This window comes from Ceratotherium simum, chromosome 34, assembly GCF_057802395.1.
Source record: "Ceratotherium simum simum isolate JZ-2026a chromosome 34, ASM5780239v1, whole genome shotgun sequence".
NCBI lineage: Eukaryota > Metazoa > Chordata > Mammalia > Perissodactyla > Rhinocerotidae > Ceratotherium > Ceratotherium simum.
The window spans coordinates 17,821,356-17,848,881 of NC_141933.1; the positions used below are offsets into that span (position 1 = coordinate 17,821,356).

The window sequence follows — 27,526 nt, forward strand, 5'->3', positions numbered from 1 at the left end:
GGGGGTTCTCTTCCACCATATTGACCTTTATGCTGCATCTTTCACATCCTTAGTCCTTAGGCTATAAATCAGTGGGTTTAGCATGGGGATCACCAATGTCTGAAACACAGCAGAGGCCTTCTCCTGTTCCAGGGAATAGTGAGAGCTTGGCTGGATGTAACTAAAGGTCACAGACCCATAGAACAAGGTCACAGCAGTCAGGTGGGAGGCACAAGTGGAGAAGGCTTTGCGCCTCCTCTCAGCTGAGCAGATTCTCTGGATGGCAATGATGATGTGGATATAAGAGTTCATGATGATAATGAAAGTCAACATTGCAATGACCCCAGAGAATGTCAAAAGCAGCATTTCATTGTTACAGGTATCAGAGCAAGAGAGCCTCAGAAGACGGGGGATGTCACAGAAATAATGATTCACAATGTTAGGACCATAGAAGTCTAGTTTGAGCAAACCTACTGTGTGTGTCAGTGAGTTAATGAGACCACCCGAGTAAGATGCAAAGACCATCCAAATACAAACCATTTGGGTCATAACAACTGTATACAACAAGGGATTCACTATTGCTACATAACGATCATAAGCCATCATAGACAGGAGGATGCCTTCTGTGGTCACATACCCTAGAAAAAAGAAACTCTGTAGAACACAGCCAGAAAATGTGCTGGACTTGTGTTTTGATAGGAAATTGACCAGCATCTTAGGCGCAAAGACAGTAGAGTAGCAGATATCACAAAAGGAGAGGTTGCTAAGGAAGAAGTACATTGGAGTATGAAGTTGAGCATTTAACCAGATCAATATGATCATCCCCCAATTACCTATCAGAGTGATGAAATAAATAATGATGAAAAGTAAAAAGAGAAGGATCTGCAATTTAGGATTTTCAGTTAAACCTACTAGAAGGAATTCCTTCACACCTGTATGATTCCAACCTGCCATGCATTCAGATTTATATTGCTCTATAGTTGCAGAACAAGATGATATCATTCAAATGAAAAAAATTATGATTTCTTCCATGATCTGGTATCCATAATAGCATGGAGCATTTAAGTTTATCCTGTAGTTAGATGAAGAAAAAAAATTAACTTCAGTAGTGGACCACTTGTGTACTACACAATCCATCCATAGTGACTCAAGTTTTTGGTACTAGAGATTATTTTGTTCCCTGCTTTTCAGTTTCCACATCATAAACACTGGGATAAGGAAACTCTCTTAGATCAAGAAAGTGTTAATTAGTAGAACTGACAGTCACACCTAGATATGCCTTTTACCAAACCTTTGGTTCATTCCACGACGTATACAAGAGCTCTGCTTACATGGGCTACAAACTGTGGCACCCTATGATAGAAGTTATCTCCTTATCCTCTGGCCAACCTGTTTTTATTTTTTCATGCCCAGTTAACTCATGATGCTGCCTTTCATAATACACAACCCTCTTTCTTTTCAAGTCTCAAATATCAGGACATTTTTTTTCCTCACCTTCTGCTCAGACTCCCCACTGGGAAGAGCAGTGACTGTGCCTCCAGAAGAGTTGAGCTGAGAGAAAGAAGTAGAGCAATCTTTTCATTTACTATTTAGCATTAAGGCCAATCAAAAAAGAGCAATGCAGGGGCCAGCCCGTGGCGGAGCAGTTAAGTGCGCGAACTCCGCTGCTGGTGGCCCTGGTTCGCATCCCGGCCGTGCACTGACGCATCGCTTGTCAGGCCATGCTGTGGGGGCCTCCTGTATAAGGTGGAGGAAGATGGGCACAGACGTTAGCCCAGGGCCAATCTTCCTCAGCAAAAAGAGGAGGATTGGCATAGATGTTAGCTCAGGGCTGATCTTCCTCACACACACAAAAAAATAAATAGCAATGCAATTTAACTTGAAAACCCCTTCTCTTTTGCATCTTTGTATAACTTCACCTTTGCATCTGTGTATTTTATCAACAAACCCAGAGGGCCAGTCCAATGGCAAAGCTGTTAAGATGTCTTGTTCTGCTTCGGCGGTTCACGGGTTTGGATCCCAGGTGCGGAACAATGCACTGCTTGTGAAGCCATGCTGTGGTGGCATCCCATATAAAGTAGAAGATGGGCACGGATGTTAGCCCAGGGCCATCTTCCTCAGCAAAAAGAAGAGGGTTGGCAACAGATGTTAGCTCAGGGCTAATCTTCCTCACAAAAAATAAAATAAAACAACAAACCCAAAAACCCAATGCAGAGACAAGGTGGGAGTGTGAGGTACCAAAACTATATCTGTCAGATATGTCCTACTTTCAAAAATCTAGGCTGCCATTTACCTTCACTTGGTTTTGACAGGATATAATACTAATTCAACAATATTTATGGTTAAATATTAATAAACTCATTCATGTATGCTTAAATATGTTTAATAAATATGTATTACTTACTACTCTGAGCCAAGAAATGTTACATTTGCTAGAGATGAAGCAGTGACCAAGACAAATGTCATGCTTTCAAGGAGCTCACATTCTCTTAGGGAAATAAATAAGCAAGTATTGCTATCCTACATATATTGACATACTATATACAATGATGGTAAGTACTATGAAGAAAAGTGAAGAAGGGGAAGGTGAATAGAAGGAGATGGTAGGTACTCTATTACAGTGTATAAATTCCCTATTGCTACTATAACAATATACCACAAAATTCACGGCTTAAAACTACAAATATCTCTTTCACGCAAGGCGTTATGTTGGCATTAGAGATCTCTGGAAGGATATATGAGTTGTGCTCTCATGAAACTCGATGTCCACTGAGGTCAGGATTTGAGTAAGCTTGGGATGCAATCTGCAGAATATTGCTAAATCAAAACCAAAATCTTCATTCTATGAATATAGTCTTATCCCTCACAAACTGAGGTTATATACTAGATCCTGTCTATATTTTAGATCAAAGGCCTTGGGAAACACAGTGAATCCAAGTCCAACTGTATGCAAGGAAAAGAGGGAATAATTTTTTGGAAGCAGCAAAGATTTTTTTTTTCTGTCAAGGAAACTGCTTGTAAAATATAGAATCAACGTTTTATAACCTGGAAATAAGCTCAACTGAAAAATAATTCTTGGAGTTGAAGGGATATTTTTATGTATTTTCTAATGGCAAACTTTTTCTTCTGCAAAGCTGTTTAGTGTAATGGGAACATCACATCACTGGAGTCTATTAGAACCAGGATGACTTGGGCTCCAATATAGCCTGCCCTTGATTTGCTGTATATGGTACTTATCTACAACAAACCATATAGAGGAACCAATACACCAGAGTTTGTATAATGTTCCCATTTATCATTTAGAAAAAGAGAGGGAAAAATGGACTGCCTCACAGTTTGACTAGTATAATGTTTCATATAGTAAATATAACAATGACATGACACATGGGGACATATCTCAGCACAGGGACACAGAAAAACAGAAACCATGTGGAGGAGGAGAGGGAGGAAAGGAGGAAACCAACTGTGACTGCAATAAAATAACAGTAAGATTTGCAGCAACAGCTCTATCTATTGAACTCATAAAGAAAACTGTAAATAGAGAAAAGTGTTACTGAGGGGCAAGGTATGATTGGCTCTCTTGCTGTGAGAATCGTAACTAGAACACAGCTTCACTCTGTCACTAAATGTGGGGCTTTTGCTGCAACTCAATGTTGTCTTCCTGATAAAATATGAGGCTGCTTAAAGTACTGATAGTGTTAGTGTTCTCTTAGGAAAGTAAATACTGGAAATAACATTTTTATAACCTAATGGTATGCTCAAATGCAATTTTTCCAACTTTCAGATCAATATCTTGAAATGTCAGGAGAAAATAAAGGTATTTGTTTGTTAAAAAAATATGAAATCCTTACATAGTAATTTCTTTTTGATTTATGACTCAAAGGGACATTAGAAAATATATAATCATCAGTGATCGGGACACAGTCGGCAATAACGATATTGGTGAGAGAAATCACAAAGTTAAAAGCATTTTCATTATAGTAAAAAAGGGGAACCCAGCCAACTGTGTATCAAAGGAGTTAATGATTTTCAAAATAAGGGCTCTCCCTACTGCAGGTCCATGGTTGTTAACCAAAACCGAAATATCTCACTGTATGCTCTCATGGAGATTTGCCCACAAAATATAATTAAGTTGACATAATATTTATAAATTAATGTGTTATAAATGATTATCTGTAAATATTATGTTTCATTTATTGTTTGTGTTCTTATAGAATATTATATGCAAATAAATATATAACTGATTGTGTTATGTGAAATATGTTATATATATAAGTTCATAATTCTATTTCATAAGTTTATACATATATGTATAATTATAATGATCTATACTGAAGATTTTGACTAAAAACTGTTTATAAGACAAAAGAAGCAAAAAATCAAATACAAAAAAGACTTAACAACAACTAAAAATTTTAAAAACCCATTATCAGCAACAACAACCTCAACATACTGAAAGACCCAAAACTATAGCTTAGATAGTCCAATTTAAAAACAATATGCAGGGCCGACCCCGTGGCTTGGTGGTTGGGTGCGCGTGCTCCGCTGCCGGTGGCCCAGGTTCAGATCCCGGGAGTGCACCCACGCACCGCTTCTCCAGCCATGCTGAGGCCGTGTCCCACACAGAACAACTAGAAGGATGTGCAGCTATGACATACAACTATCTACCGGGGCTTTGGGGGGAAAAAACAAATAAATAAATAAAATCTTAAAAACAATATGCATTTATTTGAAGATTATTTTATTCAGGCACACTAGAGTTACAGTGGGAAGAAATAGCAACTTATAGCAAAAGCAGTCCTGAGCTCTGGGAATCAAAGATCTGTGTGTGCGTCCCAGTTTTGTTACAGACAGGATGTAATGACAAACTCAAGGAAAATAGAAAATAATTCTTAAGATATTATTATTGGAATCTTAAATAAAATAATGTCTAAAATATTTCCATAAACTATTATTATATAAGATTAGGAAAAAATGACATTCCTTGTGATATAGCTAAAATACATTACAATTCTCAGATATTCCATTTTAAAGAATTTTCCATAAATGCGCAAGTAGCCTTCAGTTACTTTATAACCCAAATATTAAATACCATCAGCATGTGCACACACTCACACACACACATACACACATACACAGGAAAATATTGAAGGTAGGTATTTTGTAAATATTGCTCTTTTTCCATAAAATATGAAGAAGACCTTTGAAGATAAATGAACCACAGGTTAGGAAACTGTGTTCTGGCTGTTTGAGAACAATACTGAAATCATATGGCTCATAACAGATTCTTTTAGTGTGGGTAGAGGGGAAATACCAAAGTTTAAAACAGACCTCATTACCACATTCTAAACATACTCACAACTTCAAAAAGTCCAGAGTGAGCAGACTGTCTTGTGAAGAAGACCAGGTTCTCACAGTTCTTAGAGGACTCATCTTTGAGAGGAGAGATTTTTATGTTTGGTTCCTCTTTTGGGGACACACACTGCAGCTCATGGTGCAGATCTGAATCTCAGATGTTCACAAGTCGGATCATTAGGACCCTTTCTGGTCTCTTGTGGCTGAAACTAATCACAGAGCTGTGGGTCTTCTCCATCATTGTTCAGTAGATGCCTCTACTTTCACGTTGATAAAATGTACTTCTTTTTAATAAATAAAACAATTTTAAAAACGGGTATGTCCTCTAAAACACAAACAACTTGGCATAAAGGCACAATACAGAGAATCAATGCAATTGCAGAAACTAAAGAAATGTGTTCCAATCACATCAATGCCACTCAGACAAGAGTTCAAATGTTCTGATGATGAAACAGCTGAAATTGTCTTCTTTCTTACAAAATGGGAACATTCACACATGCTCTGTCAACCTCATTGGCTCATTATGAAATTGATATGAATTAATGCAGGACATCACAGTCCAAAATCTTGAACAATCATTCACGTTAAATTTTTATGAGAGATTTTGCACACAGAATTAATGGAATTGTATGTTCTTGCGTGGCTTATTTACATCTAAATTATGCTTTTCTTCTTTCTAATAATTCAATAGGCATCCTAGAGCTGTGGATTTTGTGTTGTAATTCTTTTCTAGCTTTCATTTTACTAAAGCAGGAGTAAACGCACAATATCGTGTGGGGATTTTGCATATATTTCACATAGGTTTGTTAGCTTTTTCCATAATTTTATATTTAGCTCTTTTCAATCATACAAATAATATACCCATTATTTGTGTGTTTGGGAGAGGGTGGCAGATGGTTTTGTTAAATTCTATTAATTCATTTGCATGTCTTAGGTATTTTAGCATAAAAGCAGAGTATGTGATAATATGTACAGATAAATAAAATAATGAAGTCTCATGTCAATCCAAATATTGTACAAGAATCAAGGAATTATTACAAAATTATATACAGTTGTGAGGACCCCAATAGGAAAATATTAGAGTGTCTTTAGACACAAAATAGAAGATATTACCATAAAAGAAGAGAAAAAAGAATTTCAAAATCCAATGAAACAGTCAGTGGAGGAATGGAGTCAGCTACATAATGGAGCAGGGTTGCAGATTAAAAGCAGCAAAAAAACCAGTATAGTTAAATGTAGTGAAATCAACGGCACATGTTGTAAACCAACTCCTTAATAATTTATGAAGTCACTGTTACAATAACTCTAACAAGGGATCACTGTCAATGACAAGAAGACAATCCTATATGCTAGTCAAAAATCTCTTGGCTGATATGCAACTTCAGTCTTCTGAGATGGAATCTCTGACTTTCTTGAGCTGATTTAATTGCTTCATAATAAACAAGCAAGTATTTTTGACCCCAAGAAGGTTAGATTAAACATAGAAATTATGAACTTAAACTCATTAAACACTACATTTAAGAGAATCTGGGAGAGTAGATCATCAGATTGATCATATTTGTGAAACCTACTTCAAATAAGTAATTCAGAAATTGAGGTAGAGCTGGGCATTTTGTTGAAAATGAAGAGAATTTTCTACGTTTGCTTATATTATCAAAGTAAATCTTAGAAATGAATCAAAATTAGGGAAATAAGGTAACTTAGAACAAAATAAATAAAATCATATCTGAGATGTTCTTACCAAATTTTATTCTGACATGTTCAGGCAGCAACCTCAGTCTTTTTTGTTTTTAAAGTGCCTTTTATTATTTTTTGAGGAAGATTGGCCCTGAGCTAACATCTGTTGCCAATCCTCCTCTTATTCTTTTTTCTCCCCAAAGCCCCAGTACATAGTTGTATATCCTAGTTGTAGGTCCTTCTAGTTCTTCTATGTGGGATGCCACCTCAGCATGGCTTCATGAGTGGTGAGTAGGTCCGTGCCCAGGATCCAGACGGCAAACCCCAGGTCGCTAGAGCAGAATGCGCGAACTTAACTGCTGCGCCACCAGGCTGGCCTCGAACTCAGTCTTATAGGTTTCATTTGCCTATGGACAAAAAATTATCTTGAACAAATTTAGTGGTTCTCACCCAGTGATAATTTTGCCTCCAAGGGGACATTTGGTAATGTTTGGGTACATTTTGGTTGTCATAAATAGGGCAGATGCTACTGTCATCTAGTAAATAAAGACCAGGGATGCTGCTAAACACCCTAAAATGTACAGGGTAGGCCTCCCCTCATGAACGAAGAATTATTGGCCCAAAATGTCAATAATGTTGCTTTTAGAAACTCTGGGCCAGATAAACTCTTAACAATTTTATAGTTTATAAATACATTGTAGTTTACTTATCTTAAGCTAACTTACTTTGGAAAATTAAAAATAGGTCTTAGCTGGGCAGGCCCAGTGGCATAGTGGTTAAGTTCACGCACTCCACTTCAGCGACCCAGGGTTGCAGGTTTGGATCCTGGGCACGGACCTACACACCACTCTCAAACTATGCTGTGGCAGCATCCCACATACAAAAAAATAGAGGAATATTGGCACAGATGTTAGCTCAGGAACAATCTTCCTCACCAAAAAAAAAGTCTGTGCTTTAATAGGTCCCTATTAAGAAGTGGGTGGGCTCCCTCATGCCACCTAATGTCCATTAACACAATGGATGGATGACTAGAAGACATCAGCTCATTCCATGATACTCTTGTCAATGTCTTTTAACAGGAGAATACATTAAAATTAAAAGAACAATTCAAAATAACCCATAAACTTCTGAAATTACTAAAAAAATAAGAACAAATGAATGGCATTGTACTTGTACTCTGACAAAGTCTTCACAGTAAAGCAAATGTTTTAACTTGATGAGTAGTGACTAAATTGAATACTGAGTTTGCTTTTCGCTCTCTAGCAACATCTCAGAATATTTGGAATGCTTCACAGATATTTAAAAATTGCCCAGTTTCTTCTAGGGATTCAAATACTAACTGTTGTCTTCAAATCTAATAGTAATATAATGGTGATAAAATAATGAACAATGATATGCCATTGCACCGTAACAAAGCTTTACATATATTCTAGGATATTTATACATATTCGATTATCTAATTCTCAAATACATGTACTAGCAGCTTTATGTATATTAGTTCATTTACTCCTCAAAACAGCCTATTTCCATTGGCAATATCTTATTGTCTCCATTCACAGGGTTACAGCCAGTATAAACTAATCCAGTAATTTATATTTTCATAATTACTACAAAATACACAATATTACATGTTCACATGTATGCAATTTATTTCTTCAACTTTTTCAAGATAAAACAAAAAGGAAGTGGAGACTGAAGGATGAAAAGCAGCCACATAAAATGTCTGATAATTTAATCATCAAAATTGATTCCAGAGGGCCAGCCTGGTGGTGTAGTGGTTAAGTTTGCGCACTCCGCTTTGGTGGCCCAGGGTTCACAGTTTCGGATCCCGGGCAAGGACCTACGTACCACTAATCAAGCCATGCTGTGGCAGGCATCTCACATGTAAAGTAGAGGAAGATGGGTATGGATGTTAGCCCAGGGCCAATCTTCCTCAGCAAAAAGAGGAGGATTGGCAACAGATGTTAGCTCTGGGATAATCTTCCTCACCAAAAAAAAAAAAAAATTGATTACAGAGAAAGCGGTGCTTATACTTCAATTGCTTTGCACTGTCAATTTACAGAATAAGATGATCAGAGCAATTGTTCACTTCTTCTTGAAGATAGAGCCTCAAAGATTATGTCAATACCATATGTGAAATATAATTAATAATGTATAGGGTATATAATCTTGATGATCTTTACAGACTTGTTTGATTTTCACATGCACCCACTGTGAATGGAAGAGTAGAGGATCTCTTACAGCAATCAATCTAGCCCAAAGAGAAACAATGTGTTATAACTTCACTCTGTCCTTATATCAACAAGACTATTGCTATGTGCCTTCTATCTGATTTCCTGAGAGCTGGTGAAACCACCATCACCCATCATGAGTAATATCAAATTTCCCTGATTGTAAAAGGTCTGTAAGTGCAGAATGTAGACTTACTTTCCCAAACATGGAAAGCTACATTTACTCGTTCATCCATCCATTCCATTCGTTTATCCATTAAACACACATGTAATGAGGATACGCCATATACCAGGTATTATATGGGTATTGGAAAAATAAACCAAGATACATATTCCCTGCTGCCAAGGAGCTTCCAATATGGATGGGCTGACAGACAAGTCAAAATATACCTTCAATACAACATGATAAAAAAAATGTAAGATATCAGTGTACAAAGTATTTTGAGAACATTAATTGGAGAGCAATTATTATTATTTATTTTAGCTCAGGAATGTTTCACAGAGCAGGAGAATTTTGAAAAGAACATTTCTGTGAGAGAGGAAAAAAGGATTTTACAGTATTGAAGATGAAAAGTTATTTTTATTTCTGGAAAATGGTGATATATTTAAAATACTTGACATATAAGGTGTTCATGGCGTAGTGATAATGATGAGATTGGAAGGACAGGCTATGCCTTGAATATCCTTAAATGATTTAAATTCTTTTTCATTTGAAAGTCCAGTTTCTTTCTAATAGCTTTATTTATTTGTTTGTTTATTTATTTTTTGCAAGGAAGATCGGCCCTGAGCTAACATCCATTGCCAATCTTCCCCTTTTTGCTGAGGAAGATTAGCCCTGAGCTAACATCTGTGCCCATCTTCTCTATCTTGTATAGAGGGCGCCACCACAGCATGGCTTGATGAGTGGTGCATGGGTCCACACCAGGGATCTGAACCTGCAAAACACGGGCCTCTGAAGCAGAGCACAGGAACTTAACCACTACGCCGCCGGGCTCGCCCCCCCAATAGCTTTTTGAGGGCATTTTTTACATCCTTGTTTCTGAAGCTGTAGATTATTGGGTTAAACATGGGAAAGACAACAGTATAAAACACTGCAACTACCTTATCAGTGTCTAGGGAATAGCTGGTGGTGGGACGTAAGTACATGAACAGGAGAGTTCCATAGAACAAGGTGACGGCTACGAGATGGGAAGCACAGGTGAAGAAAGTTTTGCTTCTACCAGCTGAGGACTTTATGCTCAAAACAGTGATGAGGATACAGAAGTAAGAGATAAATATGACCACGAAAGTGCCGGTCTGAATGAAGCCACACAAGGCAAAGAGCAGAAGCTCATTGAAATGGGTATTAGCGCATGATAAAGCCAGGAGAGGTGGGATATCACAGAAAAAATGGTTGATGATATTGGAGCCGCAAAATGGCAGCCTGAATGCGAGGCAGACGTGTACCATCGAAGTCAGACTTCCACTGAAGTATGCCAACACGATGAAGCAGATACAGACTCTCCTAGACAAAAGTGTAGGATAGAGCAGTGGGTTACAGACGGCTGCATAGCGGTCATATGCCATTGCTGCCAGGATAAGGCACTCAGCATCAGCAAAACAACCAAAGAAAAACATTTGTAGTGCACAGCCATAGGGAGAGATGCTTTTCCTGGATGCTAAGAAATTCACCAGCATTTTAGGAGCAATTGCTGTAGAATAGCTGATGTCTAAGAAAGACAAGTTGCTGAGAAAGTAGTACATGGGGGTTTGAAGGCTTGGACTGATGTTAACTAGGATTATTAAACCTATATTTCCCACCACAGTTAGTGTATATACTATGAGAAATACCAAGAATAGTGTGGCTCTGAGAGGGAGATAATCTGTGAATCCAGCAAGTAGGAACTCAGTTGGCATGGTATAATTGCTCTCCAGCATCTTGGTTTTCTTGTTTTTCTCATCCGAAAGAGATGGTATCAGAAGATGTGAGTTGACTTGAGTGATCAATAAACCAATATCTTTATTCTCTCTTCTAAGGAAGTAAAGAGAAGGATAATAAAATCAGTATTGCATTTTCTGTGACGTATTTTTTTTTCTTTTTTGTCTTTTTCTTTAATAGAGGTAATTAAAAAATCTTTATTGATACCAGAGGATGTGATTCAGAAGTGGTGTTTTGAGATGCAGTAACTCCTTAAAAGATGTGCACGTTAAGAGATGATATTAGTTCCTTTCAAGCTGAAAGGGGATGAATATGGCTCAGTTGATAAGACCCGGTAGAATAATGAGAATTGATAAAATCTTTAGAGGCAAAGCTTTATTTGCCAACCCTAAAATCACACTCTTCGATGTGAAGGAAAATAAAAAGTTGAGGAAAATTCTAGGGAAAATAGTGCCTGAGGGTAAACCAGATAATTCCACAGAAGAATATCTGTGGTCTTGGGAGGTAGTTTACCATAACAGTTAAAGCACAGTAGTTATGTAAGCAATGACCGAGTTCAAATCTTACCACATTACTTAACTGTTTGTGTGACCTTGATAAAGTTATTTAATCACTTTTTGATGGATAGAGGAATAAACGAGTAGATATTTGTAAAACATTTATGTAACTGGTACATAATAAATACTAATATGAGTATTTATTTAATACAATTTGTTAAAGCAAATAAATCGAACTTATTTCTTTTTAATTGCTTATGTAATAGCTTGAAATACCCAGATAGTTGTCTCAAAATTCATCTTATCTTTGGCATCACGGATACATGATATGTGCTCTCTTATAAAGAAAAGCCACTGTGTGTGTGTTATTTGTATGTGTTCTATGCAAATGCATTGTCTGAGACCTGGGCTTTAATTCTGGTTCTACTACTACAAATCATTTCATCTTTATGTCTTCACATCCTCATTCATAAGTCAGACCTATTCTATTTATCATGTAGACTGTCATCTAAGGCAAATGAGACTGTGCATATTCAAGAGCTTCATAATTTCTTAGTTAACTTGTATATTTGTTTAGAGATTATTAATAGAAATTGTTAAAATCAGGCAAGTTCATCAAAACGTGCTTTACTTCCTCACTGGAAACAACAAATGAACAGACATGAAAATTAAAAACTACACAAACTCTCACCAAAGAGAAATGAAGGATAGTCAACACCATTATGACAACAAAGGGAAACTGTAATTTTCTTTTCCTCGAACAGTTTTCATTTGGGTTTTCTATGAACTACAGCCCTGGTATCTTCTGCTCTAGTACCTAGTTATCTGCATTAATGAGAATAACGATGATAATGAAAGCAATCAATAATAGCTAAAATCATGGAGAGTGGGCCAAGATATTTTCTAAGCACTTGACATGCATCATTTTGTTTAATCTTCATATTATCCTATGAGATGGATATTATTATTTCTGTCTTTACAGATGATAAAACTGAAGCTTAGAGATGTAGTTAAATTGCTCAAGTATATATAGACAGATTCCAGTTCTCAATTCTTAACCAAAATACTATAGTGCCTCTAATGTTGAAATATTTTCTACTGCTGAATGAATTTTATGATATATTGTTTAAATATAGAATGTTGGTGCTGAAAGAACGTCAGGAACTATCTAATCCATACCCTTACCTTTCAGATGGAGAGACTAAGTCACATTCACAAGATCAGCTAGCAAGTGAAATGTCCACCAATGATTTTAATGAGTGCATATCTTAAACAAGTTATGAGATCAAAGTCTGATTTTTCTTCTTTGAGTCCCCACAAAACCTACAAAACTGTCTATAGTGGGTCTGTAGTCAGTTGGTGAATGAGTCACTGAGCACCCCAGAGCAATTTCACTTTTCTTGAAGGATTCATCTCATACTACGTTAAACTGAGAACACAGTAATCTAAAATAAGTTGAGCCCAATTGATTCTCAGGGAAATCTCATCTGAGAAAACTGCTATTACTAAAAGGCACCTATGAATGGATTTTTATTTTCTACTCTGCTTGAAGTAAGAATATAGAATACAGAGGAGAGAAAAATAAGAGCTATCCACACTCAATTTGGCACTCAAATGGCACTGTGCTGTAGCGGTTAAACACACAGGATTTAGAGTTAGGCATGATTGAGTTTAACCTCAGATGTGACATCTAATGTTCTGCAAGTCATTGAATTTCTCTATGCCTAAATGTCTTGGTTTAATTAGCATGATAATATACTATATGGTTGAAACCAGGATTAACCTAGATAACTTATATCACTGTTTACAGGGCTTGTTTTATTATAGATGCATAAAAATATACCCATTGTTATCTATTATTACTATTAATGCCATTAGGATTATTTAATAATTCAATATCTTATCTCAAAATCATGTTTCCTGAGTTGATAATTATAGGAAAAAACACAAAATGTGAATGTGCTCATAGAAACTGAGGTTTGGCTTACTAGTGAGGTTTAGCTTAGTTAATTTAGCTTACTAGATTAATTAGACCATTGAATTTCCCAAAATTCCAAAATAGGCACAGTCAGCTTCCCCCTCATGGCTATAAGCGGCACAAATGAATCAGGCAGTAATTTTTGGAAAATGCCATGGGTAAGGTAAGGTCAGATTTATGCCCCCATCATCTCTCACCCATTCTCCCAGCCCACTCACAAACTGAGAAAACCCCACAGAGAATCAGTGAAGATACATTTTAGTAAGGTAAATCCATTCTCTTTGCAACACTCACAACAGCCATTTTGTTGATGCATTAGGGAATGCGTCACCTACCTTCGCACCATCTAGAATTTTGAATTGTACAATTTATTTTGTACAAGAGACTGATAACACTTCTTTCCAGATTTTGCAAATAGGTCTTGTAAGGGATGAGTATTTATCTTCCAGTCTATGACAAGTGGGACATTACCCCAAGATAATCCCCAACCCCTGGAGGCCTTTGGACAAGCAATTACTTTATTTCCAGTGACGTGGCATGAATTAGTTATTTTACATAAGAAAGATGAAGAACCATAACATAATGCACTATAATGTAGCCAGTTACAACATAACATATGTCTCCATTACTGGGAGATCTTTGTTTAAAAAACAACAAAAACAACAGAAAAAAATCCTTAATCATAACAGCCAATAAAAAAGAGTGATTTCTCCTGTAAATTCTAGGATTTCTATCAGATACTTAAAGATACTTTAAAGCATTTGGTTATATGAGAGAATTCTAAAGTATAAGCTCAACACTATTGAGAAGAATCCCAGGCACTCTAATTTTTGTTTGTTTCTCAATTATCTGAGTTCCTATAAGGAAATATGCCTTAAATGGTAAAAGTAAGATGGGAGAATAAAAGTTTATGACTCAGGCAATCTGGGTTTGAATGTTAATTTTGCCATTTCACAATTGTGAGACATTGAGCTCCTTATTTAATCTTATTTTTATTAATTTTTAAATTATGAATAATAATTGCCCACCTCATCGGATTCTTGTGAGTTTTGGGATAACACATGTAAATACTTAGCCCCTTATTCAGCAGATTACACTCATTTAATGACTGTTTACTTTCTTTTGTAATTATAACAGTATTTACAGCAGTATTTCCTTTTTTTTTTTAATTTTTATTTATTTATTTTTCCCCAGAAGCCCAGTAGATAGTTGTATGTCATAGCTGCACATCCTTCTAGTTGCTGTGTGTGGGACGTGGCCTCAGCATGGCTGGAGAAGCAGTGTCGGTGCACGCCCGGGATCCGAACCCGGGCCGCCAGTAGCAAAGTGCGCACTTAACCGCTAAGCCACGGGGCCGGCCCTACAGCAGTATTTCTTAATATTTTAAAATGCATTCTAAATTTTAACTTCCTTTGAATTATTTACAGTGGTATAGACTCTATACTTTAAGACTTAAGGTGGACAGAATGGAGAGTGGATAAATACAGGTTGCCAGACACATTGCAAACAACTGGCTTCTTTCCTACAGCTGGTAGGAAGATTGAAATCAGTTTTGTTGCTACTAGAAGAGTTTCTTATTTAACAGTTGAAGATCAGTGTGTTTAGAAAAAAAGGATCATCTTTCATCAATCAAAACAGCAATGTGTGTGAAGAATTAAGAGCTGGAAAAATACAGCTTAAAAAATTTCAGAGTGGGCCTGCCCCGTGGCTTAGCGGTTAAGTGCACGCACTCCGCTACTGGTGGCCCGGGTTCGGATCCCGGGCGCGCACTGATGCACCGCTGCTCCGGCCATGCTGAGGCCGCGTCCCACGTACAATAACTAGAAGGATGTGCAACTATGACATACAACTATTCCTGGGGCTTTGGAGAAGGAAAAAAAAGGAGGAGGATTGGCAATGGATGTTAACTCAGAGTCAGTCTTCCTCAGCAAAAAGAGGGGGATTAGCATGGATGTTAGCTCAGGGCTGATCTCCCTCACAAACAAAAAAAAAGGAAAAAACATTTCGGAGTGAGAGAAGTTACCAAAACTATTTTTTTCTTTTTTTTCTTTTTCATTTAATAAACCTACACAACTGGAAAAAGAAATACTGAAAAAAATAGTAAATTCCTAGTAGTATTTTTATAAACTGTAATTCTAAAGAAAATTTGTATTTCTATAAAGAATGTGAGTATTATTATAACAAAATGATTGCCCTTAACTTTAAGGGTACCTTCATTTTATAAACAGCGATATTGGCACAGACTGGAGTAAACAGCTTTGCTCATTTAATGCAGAAAATGAATGTGCTGAAAGGATATTGGATAACTGAAAGAAATTATAAAGAATCCGGAGAACTAGTTGAGAAAACTGGCAGGAACCAAAGAAAATAAGACAAGAGTGAGGAGCTCACTGGAGGAAGAGTTGGCTTCACCTGCAATTGCCAGCCACTTGCATTGCCAGCTGTTGTGAATAATCTCTCATTTTATTTCACTTTCAAAAGACTCAAGTCAGGAATGGAATTTTTGATTAGCCAAGAGTAGTGCACATACCAAAGCCTTAGTTTCTAGGGAACTAGAAGAGAAAATATCTAACCCTTTAGCCTCAGTTGTGGGGCCTGAAAGGTGCTGTGGTATTCTCTGCTTCTAATTCAGTGGAATCACTATTGAGTACTTTAGAGGAAATAATGCTCTTGAAGCTGGGTACCAGAGGGTTGCTGTAGACATTCAGTAAGAACGTGATTGACTTTCAACTTTGTTACCAATACAGATATAGATGAGTCTTGTCAATTTGCTGGTTTTTTATTTAACCTGTGATCACCAGATGACCAACCCCCAGCTGCTATTGAAGCCCAGAAGTCAGATTGCCCAAGGGCTTCCCTGGAATAAAGGTTACCCTTTGTTTCTCTGAAACTTCTCCTGCCAAGCCCCTTAGCTCTACAAACCCCCCCTGCTTTCTTCTCTTGTTAAGGTGGATTTGAGAGAACCCACCCTCCTGTCTTCCTGTTTTGACCAATTCAAATAAAACTTGCTCCATCTCCAAGCACCAATGTCTCAGTGATTAGTTTACTGCCCATGAGGCACACAAACTTGAGATTAAGAGGTTCAGTAACACTCTCACACATATGAAAGCACCTAAAGGTGCTGAGCCAAGAGTTACAGAGTAGGGAAGACACATTTTTATGAGCCTGTTATCAATGGACTCAGGAAGTCCCTCCACACACAACTTCCTTGAACCTCCTCTTCACTGCAAATAGCCTTTCTTCATTTTCCTGATCCCCTGGCCAAACCAAAATAGATCTCTTCTACCAAGTAATGTAGCTAAAAATGTTTATTTCTAAAAGCTTTACTTATTGGATAAATTTTTCAATATTCTCTAATACTGTTTAGTAATTTCCTAATCTGGGGTAATAATACTGCAGCAAACTATTCCGTGCAGTAACCACTACAGCATGTAGAGCCAGCCAGCAACCAGGCTCAGTTTTTTGTTTTAACTCTTCTGTTAATTAGTCATAGAGTGGTCCTTTGGTGCCACCCTGTGCTGGAAAAGCAAATGAAGGTCTCCTGAAAACCACTTGGACCTTCAGGATTTGCTCAGGCCCAGCTCTACATATGCAAATTCTATGAAATAATAAAGTTCTTCATGAAATGCCTGACTTTGTCATTAAAGACACATTATAACTCCATATTCATAATAAATAATTTAAGGCACTTGATAACCTGGTGTCCCATGGTCGGGTATTCTCTTTCAACCTGAACCCAGTAGCAAGACAATGCTTATTTCTCAAAATGAGAAAGGTCAATTTGCTGAAGCAAAAATTTGTTCCATTCAAAATCTCTAAGGGCTTCTCTGCCACTACATAGAATATCTTGATTTGCCAGTGTCAGTTTTGGCACTGCTGTACCAAAAGGACAGAGGTGTAGAGTTGCTTGCATTCCAGTCTGAAAAGCCCTTTCTTGCTATGCATCCTACACAAAATTGACAGCTTTTAAAGGATCCATTGGGTGAGTCAAAAGTGCAGTCACCCATATAGAAGATGTAGACTCCAAAATTGAAAGCAGCTTATCAATATGTTGCATTGTTTTGTGTGTGTGTGAGGAAGATGAGCCCTGAGCTAACATCTGTTGCCAATCCTCCTCTTTTTGCTGAGGAAGACTGGCCCTGGCTAACATCTGTGTCCATCTTCCTCCATCAATATGTTGCATCTTTTATGTGGTAGGGAACACTAAGTTTAGAATTTGTGCTTCCACTTAGGGAGGTTGTGATACGTGATTTACAATAAGAAATACAAATACAAATATGGTCTTCATCCCAGTTTCTAGCACAGAGCTTCTTAAACCCTTGGAATTTCCTAAGTGGGGAGAGAGATAAAGGTGTCTTTTATTATGTTAATGAGTTGACTTTTGAATGCCCCTAGGTCACCTAAGGATGGGGGTTGATTGCCAGGGGAACCAAACCTCTGATTGGAGAACTGGAAATTTTAGTCCCACCCTTTGACCTCCTGGGAGAGGAGAGGGGAGAAAGGCTGGAGGTCGAATCAATTGCCAATGGCAAATGAATTAATCAATCCTGCCTATGAAATGAAGCCATGGTAAACACTGAAAAAAACGGAGTTCGGAGAACTTCCTGGTTATTGAACACATGGAAGTGCTGGGAGAGTGGTGTGCATGGAGAGGGCATTGAAGCAGCACTCCCTTTCCCCATACCTTCCCTATGCATCTCTTCCATCAGGCTGTTCCTGAGTTATATCCTTTTATAATAAACTGATGATCTAGTAAATAAAATGTTTCTCTGAGTTCTATGGGCTGCTCTAGCAAATTAATCTAACCCAAGGAGAGATTCATGAGAATTTCTGATTTATAGCCATTTGGTCAGAAGCACAGGGGACAACCTGGATTTGCCACTGGCATGTGAAAGTGGGGAGGGGCAGGCTTCTGGAATCTAACGCTATCTCTGGGCAGATAGTGTCAGAATTGAGCTGAAATGTAGGACACTCTCTGGGTGCCCAGGGCCTTGCTTGCTTGGGTGGAAAATCCCCCTCCACTCATTGGGAATTGGGTGCAGAATCCAAAATAGAGGATACCCCAACATGCCCCAAATGACGGGCCCACAGAAACAAGCCTTCTAGATTGCTTATATTTCCAGTTGTCCGTATTATATTCTGGTCTTCAATAGTGTGAATTATTGTATCTTTTCATGGGATAGTTAGAGACAAACATATTTTTATTTATCCAGAGCCTGGGATTTACACATTTAGAGACAAAATGCTAAAAGTTCTTTGTTTCCTCTGCAAAGAAAAAGTAAAATGATTCAGGAGATTTGTTTTTCTTTTTTGGGGTAGGGAGCTAGAGAAAGCACTACACAGCTTAAAAGCTACATAGAGGTACTCTGTGCTGTACTATAAGAGAACCATGTTTGGAACATTAGTTATAAATGGAAGATTATGTTGCTGACCAAAAAGGGGGTTCATCTGCCAGCCACAAGACATGCCAACAGTCAAGAGGCAAGGTAGTAGAGATACCGAGCCAAGTGGGCTTCCCTCCTGGTGAGTTAAATAAGACTCTATGCCAGTGGAAGTTGTCTCACAAAGTAAAGTGTATTTGTCGCAAATAGGAGGTCATGAGGAATCATTCCCAAAGTCATGGTGTCCCAGAACAAAGGGAAAGCAGGAACTTTTATTGCGGTTGGGGAAAAGGGAGAGGGGGGTACACTGCAGATTATGGTAATGAGGCTTAATCTCCTCCTGAAGAGGTCTTTGCATTAAAAATAAGGCAAGGCCATGGTTGCTCTTGTACAGAGTCTTGGTTAGCTTGAGGGAGGTTGCTGATTGTGTCTCCTTAACATAAAAAAATAACTTGGAGAAACAGTTAAATGCTTCCAAACCCACCCTTGAGTTACTTGGGGCACTAGTCAGTGACAGTAGGAGAGAAAGGACTGTTTATTACAGCTTGCTAGAAAGAGGGAAGATGGCCGACAAATCTCTGAAAAAAAACATCTTACAGAAAAAAGATTACAGGCCAGTTATATAGGGGGCAGGTGTCTGGCTGGGGGAGGCACCTGGTCTCCAGGTGGGGGCATCTATCTCTTCTTAGTTCCTGATAGTCCTTTGTTTTACTGGATATGCATCAGAGACCAGAGCAATGCCGTAGACCCTGATCTTTCAGTTGTCATTGATGATGGCTATCAGCATAGACTCTCTGCCTAGGGGTCATCACATTCCTAAGGAACTCAGGAGAACAAAGTTGTCAATTTATAGCAGCTAGGAGGGGCCATAAAATCCTCAGAGCATGCCTGGACTAGTTAATCAGAGGTCATTCAAAGTTACAATAGGGCTTCTTTTCTACGACATGACTGCTCGTATGTCAACCTTGTGTTGAGCTGGTATGAATTAGATTAATAAAGAATAATTAACTCATATTTTGAAGATTCAGTCATTTTCTGTATGGTAAAACTAAAGAGCCAAATTACAATTATGTAAGAATCACTGCCACCAAGTTTTTTATATTGGTACTCTGCAGCGATGGCTTCACTCAATCAGTCTCGGAGCCCAAACTCAGCATATTCCCAAGGTCTTCAGCACTGGCCTTTGACCGCCTTCTGAGTGATAACCTCTAGAACCTTGGAATAGCCTACACCACACCCCATTATCCTGGGGCCAACACCAAAGAGTTTATGCCAATGATGTGATTTATGGTGAATGCCTGTTTCTATACACCTGTGGCTTTTTTGTACACTTTGGGCTAGGCTGTATCAGTTGAACCCTGGGGTGGGGCAGTTGGAGACTAGGTAACTAAGGACAGTTATCTGGGCTCTCCACGCCCATGAACTGACCTCCAATAAGACCGTGGACACCAAGACTTGGTTAAACTTTTCTTGTTGGCAATACATCACATGAGTCATCAGACAGCACTGCTGGGTGAGCTGGTCCTGTCTGTGTGACTCCACCAGGAGAAGACCAGTGGAAGCTCACGCCTGGTTTCTCCTGGACACTGCTCTATGTGCCTTCTTCCTTTGCCAATCTCAATCTATTGCTGTGGTTATAATAAACCATAACCATAAGTATAAAAGATATTCTGAGTTTTGTGCATTCTTCTATAGAATCATTGAACCTGATGGCGGTCTTGGGCACCTCTGACACAAGTACTAAATTCAAAAAATTTTTTCTAGCTTTTTTCTTTTTATTTAATTAAGATTTCAAACCTCTTTATTTTTATATTATGTAAAATATGAAACTTTCTTCTAAAAATATAAAATAAACATGTAAATTAAAAAACAAAATAAGTGAATACATGTAAATTCATCTACCAAATTAAATGAAAATAAAAGAACTTTGGGTCTTGTCACAATTGGAAGTTGTCTGCGATCACTCCCACAGTGCTGCTTCCTTGACAGTGACAACCACTTTTCTGTATTTTTTGTTGTTTCCGAGTTTTCAGTTTTAAAAAATATTCATCCATACCTCTAAAACTATATTTTTAGAGTCTATTTTTTTATTTTTGAATATTATAAATGTGATATCCTACAGTTTGTCCTCTATATTGCTTGTGTGTTTCTTCAGTATTATGTTTCTAACATTCCACCATGTTCATATGTATTCCTGCACTCTTCAATTCCACAATTTTGTAGTATTCATTTTCTTTAACATGTCAAAGTTAAATTGGCTGTTGTATTCTATCACGACCAGTGCTGATGCTTTACTGTCACTCAGTGCACAGGAACAAGACTTTGTCTAGGTGCACCCCCAGATGTGGCACTGATTGGATACAGGGTATATTTAAACTTTAAAATATAACAAGCTATTTTCTAAATTTCTTGTTCATATTCACACTCTCAACAATAGCACATAATACCTCAGGTTTCATATTCTTGTTAACACTTGTTATAGTCAGCATTTAACATTTTTTGCCAACACTGTGGGAGTGACAGATATTTAAATCTTTAAAAGATCTTGAATTTTTTTTGTCCATTGTTTTAGGTAGATATCTTTTCTTTTTGGAATGCAGACAGCATATTTTTCCTACTTTTTTTTAACATATGTTCTCCAGTCATCTTCAATGACTTCCTTCAATAAATTATTTATATAAATAATTATATAAAAATAAATAATATTTTACTTATAAATTAATAAAAATAAACTTTTAATTTATATGTGGATCGGTTTCTGGACTTTCTATTCTGATCATCAGTCTATGCTAAACTTTCTTTGTTGGTAAGGTTTCCTTCTTATAACGGCATTGATATCTGCTAGGTACTTCTCCAGGAATGGCTTCTTCCTTTTGTTCCCTGTTACTCCACAAAAGCTACATTTAGCTCATGACTTTCAGAACATTTTTGAAATTTTGTTTGGAATTGTGTTGTATTTATAGACCACTTTTGTAAAACATGTAACTTCAAAATATTGAGTCATCCCCATAAACATGTTGTTACTGTCTATTTATATTGCTTATTTAAAATCTTTTAATCATGTTTTATCATTTTCTCCATAAAATTTTTGAGTATCTATCATTGAATCTATTTTCCTGAAGACCTTATATATTATAAATGCTATCTTTTAAAAAATTACATTCTAAACATTTGCTACAGTGATGAGGAAATGCAACTAATATTTAGATTAAACACTGATCCTATATTCAGCAACCCAGGTGAACTTTTATTAATTCTCATAATTTGTTATTTTTCCCATTTTCCTGAATCTATTCCTTATATTTTTTAAAATTTGCTTTGATTTTTCCCTCCGCTAGCTGGATCCTCCAGTGAATTATTGCTTACAATTGTCAACATTAGACATCATTGTCTTTTCCATAATTTTAAAGTGAATATCAATAATGTTTATTAGCTTTGATTACAGAATGTCAATTCAATCTTAAGTACTAATTGAAATTATGTTTTAACCTGCAAATGCAATTTATCTGGCTTACCCTGCACCTTTCTTGATGTAAAGGAAGATAAACAACCCATTTGCAATGATAAATTTTTAGAACAAAAATTTCAAGCAACAAAATCATAAACCTTTAACCGTTAAATTGCAAAAGAAGACATGATGTTAAAGGTGATTGTCTACTATTATTTTAAAGCATCCTCATTTTCCTTTTCTACTCCTCAAATTTGCAGGGCTAATGCTGCCACCTTTTGAGACAGACTAACCACTCAAGTGAAAGCCCAGTGAGCCTCAATAACAAAAATCTTTGCTGTATTTTTAGCTTAAATTCAGAATATACAGACAATTATTAATGAATGGATAAGTACCATAAACAATGATTATCCTGAGAGAAAATTAATGAATATATGATAAAGATATGAGGACTCCTCCACAACTTTTTTTATTCAGTGTAATGAATCCCTTTGAAAATTGTGAATGACCACCTTTTGCATTAGGGGAAATATAGGGATTGGCATCAGACTATTTCCTAATTATGTTATTTCTTATCAAATCTCAAGAGAAATCAATAGACATTACAGTTATTTAATGGATCAACATATTTTTCACTGTTCTCTGTGTAAAAAAACCCACACATGCATTTCAGCAACAGAAATGATGAAATAAAGGACCTAATTATCTTACATTCTTAATTTAAAATTTTTGCATGCATTTGCCTAATTAATTTGAATAAACTTATTAGAGTAAAATATTGGCATCCCGAGGTTAAACTTGAGATAAATTACATACATAAAAATGTTCACAATCTAAGTGATGAATCATAAATCTAAATCATTTATAAAACTGAAAATTAAAGGTTTTTAAATTTACATTTTGTGATAAAATCAAGTCTATTCATTCATTTATTCATTTATCCACAAATATTTACCATATGACAGACACTGTTCTATTAATCTGGTCAATAACTGCAAAGATTTTTGCTCTAAAAAAGTTTATTAGAAAAATATAAACAAGTAACTGAAAATGGTACATTCTATTATTAACATGTCCTATGAATACAACTGAATAAGTTTTTGTATATAAGTGTTTCATTCTAACTTTAAGGTTGAAGTCTTTAAGAAAAATTATAGAGTATACAACAATCCTATCTGATAAAAGCAAGATATGTGGAAACTGAATCAACAAAAAATGAGTATCATCTCTATCAGATAACTCAATGATTAACAAAGATATTTAGCTCATTTAAAATCATCTTTTCAATCTCCTTTTTATATAGAGTTTCTTTTGGTAATGGTTGAGTAAGTGACACGTGAAAATATAGGACTTACTCTGCATCCCATAAACTATAATGTCCCTTTGATGAGTACCCAATTTATACTCAGTCAAGAGACTATAAATGTCTGAACACCAAAGTTTATCTCTTAGGCACCTTTTGTGAAAGTCAATATTACCTCATGAAATAATCAGAAGGAAAACGTAATAAATAAATACATAAATACATAGAAAGAATGTTGCACAGATGTGTAAAATTCTTCAGAAACATTATTAAGTGAAAAAATAAAATAACTCTGTTGGACTTAGGAAAGCGCAAGTCACTGACGGCACTGAAGAGAAAATTATCAGTAGCAATGGCACAATGCAGAATGTAGGGGTCTCCAACTCCATGGTGTCTCTACCCAAGGATATATTTCCCAGTCCTTCCCTCTGTGGAAAATAATCCCAATTAGCTCAACATTTTAGTCTTTAAAATATTTATTTTTATAAAATGCAAATGATATAAGTACCAAGAACATCAATTATTGTCAAGGCAATTTTTCCAGTTGGATTCTAAGTCTGTCTGAGCATTTTTTAATTTGCTACTGCTTTAGTAACATCTACTATTTTCTATCTTTCCTGTGCTATCACAAGAGGAGTCATTGGTGACAAAACAGTAATGTTTGCAGCTATGATCATTATATCCCCGTTAAGAGAATGAGCCAATAAGATGTTCCTCTAAGTCTGGCAAAGTCATAGAAGTTACAGCTGCTTCAATTAGTTACTGTGGTGAGGAAGGTGAAGGAAACACCATACCACTTATTTCGGGTAAAGGATTAGGATTTGGTGGAAATTTATAAGCCAGAGGTCTTCAAGAGAGGAAACATATCCCCGTCATCTCCTCGTTATTCTATGGAGTCATGGGAAAACTGCTGGATATGTACTGAGTTTGAGTTCCAGAAGACCTCTATCCCAGTTGCTTACTCTTATTGTGGGGTCAGTATGTGTGTGTGGCCTTATCATCAAACCACAAATACTATGAAATCAGGTGCCAAAGCCCAGATTTGGGTCAGTCGTTTAGGGGAGTGCTGAAAATGCTAGTTGCCCAGAACCTTAAGACCTTGGAACCCAGGGAAAGAGTCAACCCTCTGGTGGAGAAAGGTGTAGATGGGATAAAAAAGCCACTGGTTTCCTGGGCGATTCTGAAGTGACTCTTAGGGTAGAAGTCAAAAATCCTGCCTTCTTATAGTTATTGTAGATATTTGTAAGAGCTTAATGATCTGAAGAGTGTGAAATAATGTAGGCTTCTATTAAATTCAAAGCCTTTAAAGTTTAACAGAAAATTTATTTGTAAGTTTTAAGATTCCCATCAATCTTACAAGCATTGATCATTTGTTGGGAAATATACTGACATACTCTACTATTCCATCAGTTTCAAATATTATACACTTACATCTTAAAAATAAATAAAATGTGCAACTCATTCAAGAGTTCTTTAGAAAATAGAAGATGATTAGTTACGTGTATAAAACTGTAATCCAGATTGGTGTCAAAGATTAGGTCAAACGCTTTTTTAAGTTTTCTGATTAGAAATAATATTACCTAACTGGGATGACAATATCATTATATGTGGTTACATTCATTCAACTATGGTAAGATGTAAAATTGTGTCAAAAGTTTTAAGAAAATCATGACTTGGTTACTAGGCTTGTGTGTGTGTTAACAAGGAATCTGTGCATATCTAGCATTGTTTGTGCTAGTATTATTTAACAGGATTTCATTTAATATAGTAAAAGCCTTGATACTCCTCCATGTTTATGTGATCAATTTATTTTGGCTTGACAATTTAAGTTGAAATCTGTTATTAGTATTGTAGCATTTAAGAGTTCATGAGTTAACTCTAATTATAAGTTTAATTTATTAGATTTATATAAATTATTTGTTTAGCTATTACTTCTTGTTAGCTCAGAGTTTACATTTTAAAATAAAATCAAGTATAAAATTTATACTTTCTATATAAAATACTTGAAGATTTTTAATTAACTAATTTGGAAAAGAGCCCAATAATTATGCAAAGGCCCCTTAGAAGTGATTGCTAATATCTGTTTTATATACGTATATTGGTGGTGAGCACGATGTAGTTTATACAGTGATAAATTATTATGTACAACTGAAATTTTAAAATGTTATAAACCATTTTGACCTGCATAAAATAATAGAAAAAAAAGAAAATAAGCTTTTAATTAAAGTTATAAAATTTGTAGTCAATAACTGGATAGATGTTGAATAGGCTTTTGTGAAAATGAAAGCCACCTTCAGGGGCATAAAAACATCTCATATCAATAATTATCCTGAACTTTCTCATGCCCAAGGAAATGCTATACACCTTGCTTTACAGTTCCTTATGAACCACAAAATTGCCTTTTGAAATGAACATTCCTACTCACTATTGGCAATTTTGGCAGACACTCTGATTGCACCTGACATTATTAGCGGGAGTGGACATGACAGCAAATTTCCTTACAGACTTTACTAGCAATAGTTAGAGAGTTAGAAGAAACCTCTAGATTTCTTTTAGGTAAACCTTCATAGAAGTTGTAGCTAAAGATAATAAAGTTAAAGATCTGGCTTAAAAAAAAACAATTGAGATTCTCTACTTTTGGACTATATCACACGTATGGAAGAGATAAATATACAAGGAAACATATTAGATGGCCATCTAAGAATAGATTTATTCTTGAATAAAAACACAAGGGAGAAAGGAAAAATGGAAGGAAGGAAGGCAGGCAGAAAGGAAGGTAGGCAGGCAGGCAGGAAGAAAGGAAAGAAGGAAAGAAAAGAACCATAACTCTTACATCAAATTATAAACCAAAATCAAAGGAAATCTGATAGACCTAAATATAAATCTTAATAAAAAATTCTAGGATAAAACATAAGAGAAAATCTTTTTGACCTTGAATTAGAAACATTTTTCTTAGCTATTACACGAAAAGAACAAATCCATAAGTACAAGTTAATAAGCAGGATTTAATTAAAATTATAATCTGTTTTTAAAAAGATACTGTCAAAAAATGAAGAGCTAAGCCACAAATTAGAAAAAAAAATATTGGCAAAATGTGTATCTATTAGAGGACTTGGATCCAGAATATATAAGGAATTCTTACATATTTCCACTCTATATATATATTCCATTCCATATATTCCATTCTTATATATATTCCACTCTATGGAAATTCAAATTCAAATCATAATAAGAAATATACCTAAGGGTTAGAATAGCTAAAACTGTAAAAAAGGAAAGAAAAGAAAATGCCAAGTGCTGGTGATGATTTAAAGCAACAGGAACTCTCAAATGTTGCTGTGTCGATACAAAACAGCATAATAATTTTGTTAAAGTTTATCAGTCTCTTAAATAGCTTATACTCACTATGGGTTCCAGCAATTTTACTCCTATTTACTCAAGATAAATAAAAGCATAGGCCCACACAAAGAGCTCTTAACTGGAATTGGTCTTAATTGGAAACAGACCCAATGGCCATCAACTGATGATACATCTATAGAATGGACTAAAGGAAAAAAGAAACCGATATGGCAAACGCAACTACATTATCGAACCCCAAATGTTAAAATTAGAGAAGGAAGCCAAACTCAAAAGGCTACACAATTGGTGGTTTGCAAACTGGCACCATACACAGATGCCAGGAGAGACTGAAGACAGAGGCAGAGCACTCCAGATGTGTAAGTGGCAGATTTATCAAGCAAGGGAACTTAAAGACCAGGC

At 36.3% G+C, this 27,526-nt stretch overlaps 3 protein-coding genes across 3 annotated transcripts in view; 1 reads left to right on the plus strand and 2 right to left on the minus strand.

Annotated features, from left to right (window-relative positions):
* Window positions 1-27,526, plus strand: part of LOC101407136 (olfactory receptor 5AP2) — a 508,331-nt gene that overhangs the window by 317,253 nt on the left and 163,552 nt on the right. The window lies entirely within an intron of this gene.
* On the minus strand, window positions 28-933 carry LOC101398173 (olfactory receptor 5J3-like). The gene has a single exon (XM_014779837.2). It carries the CDS (start codon window positions 931-933, stop codon window positions 28-30), a length of 906 nt encoding a protein of 301 aa, XP_014635323.2.
* LOC101396354 (olfactory receptor 5AS1) lies at window positions 10,215-11,159 on the minus strand. Its single transcript, XM_014779835.2, has one exon. It carries the CDS (start codon window positions 11,157-11,159, stop codon window positions 10,215-10,217), a length of 945 nt encoding a protein of 314 aa, XP_014635321.2.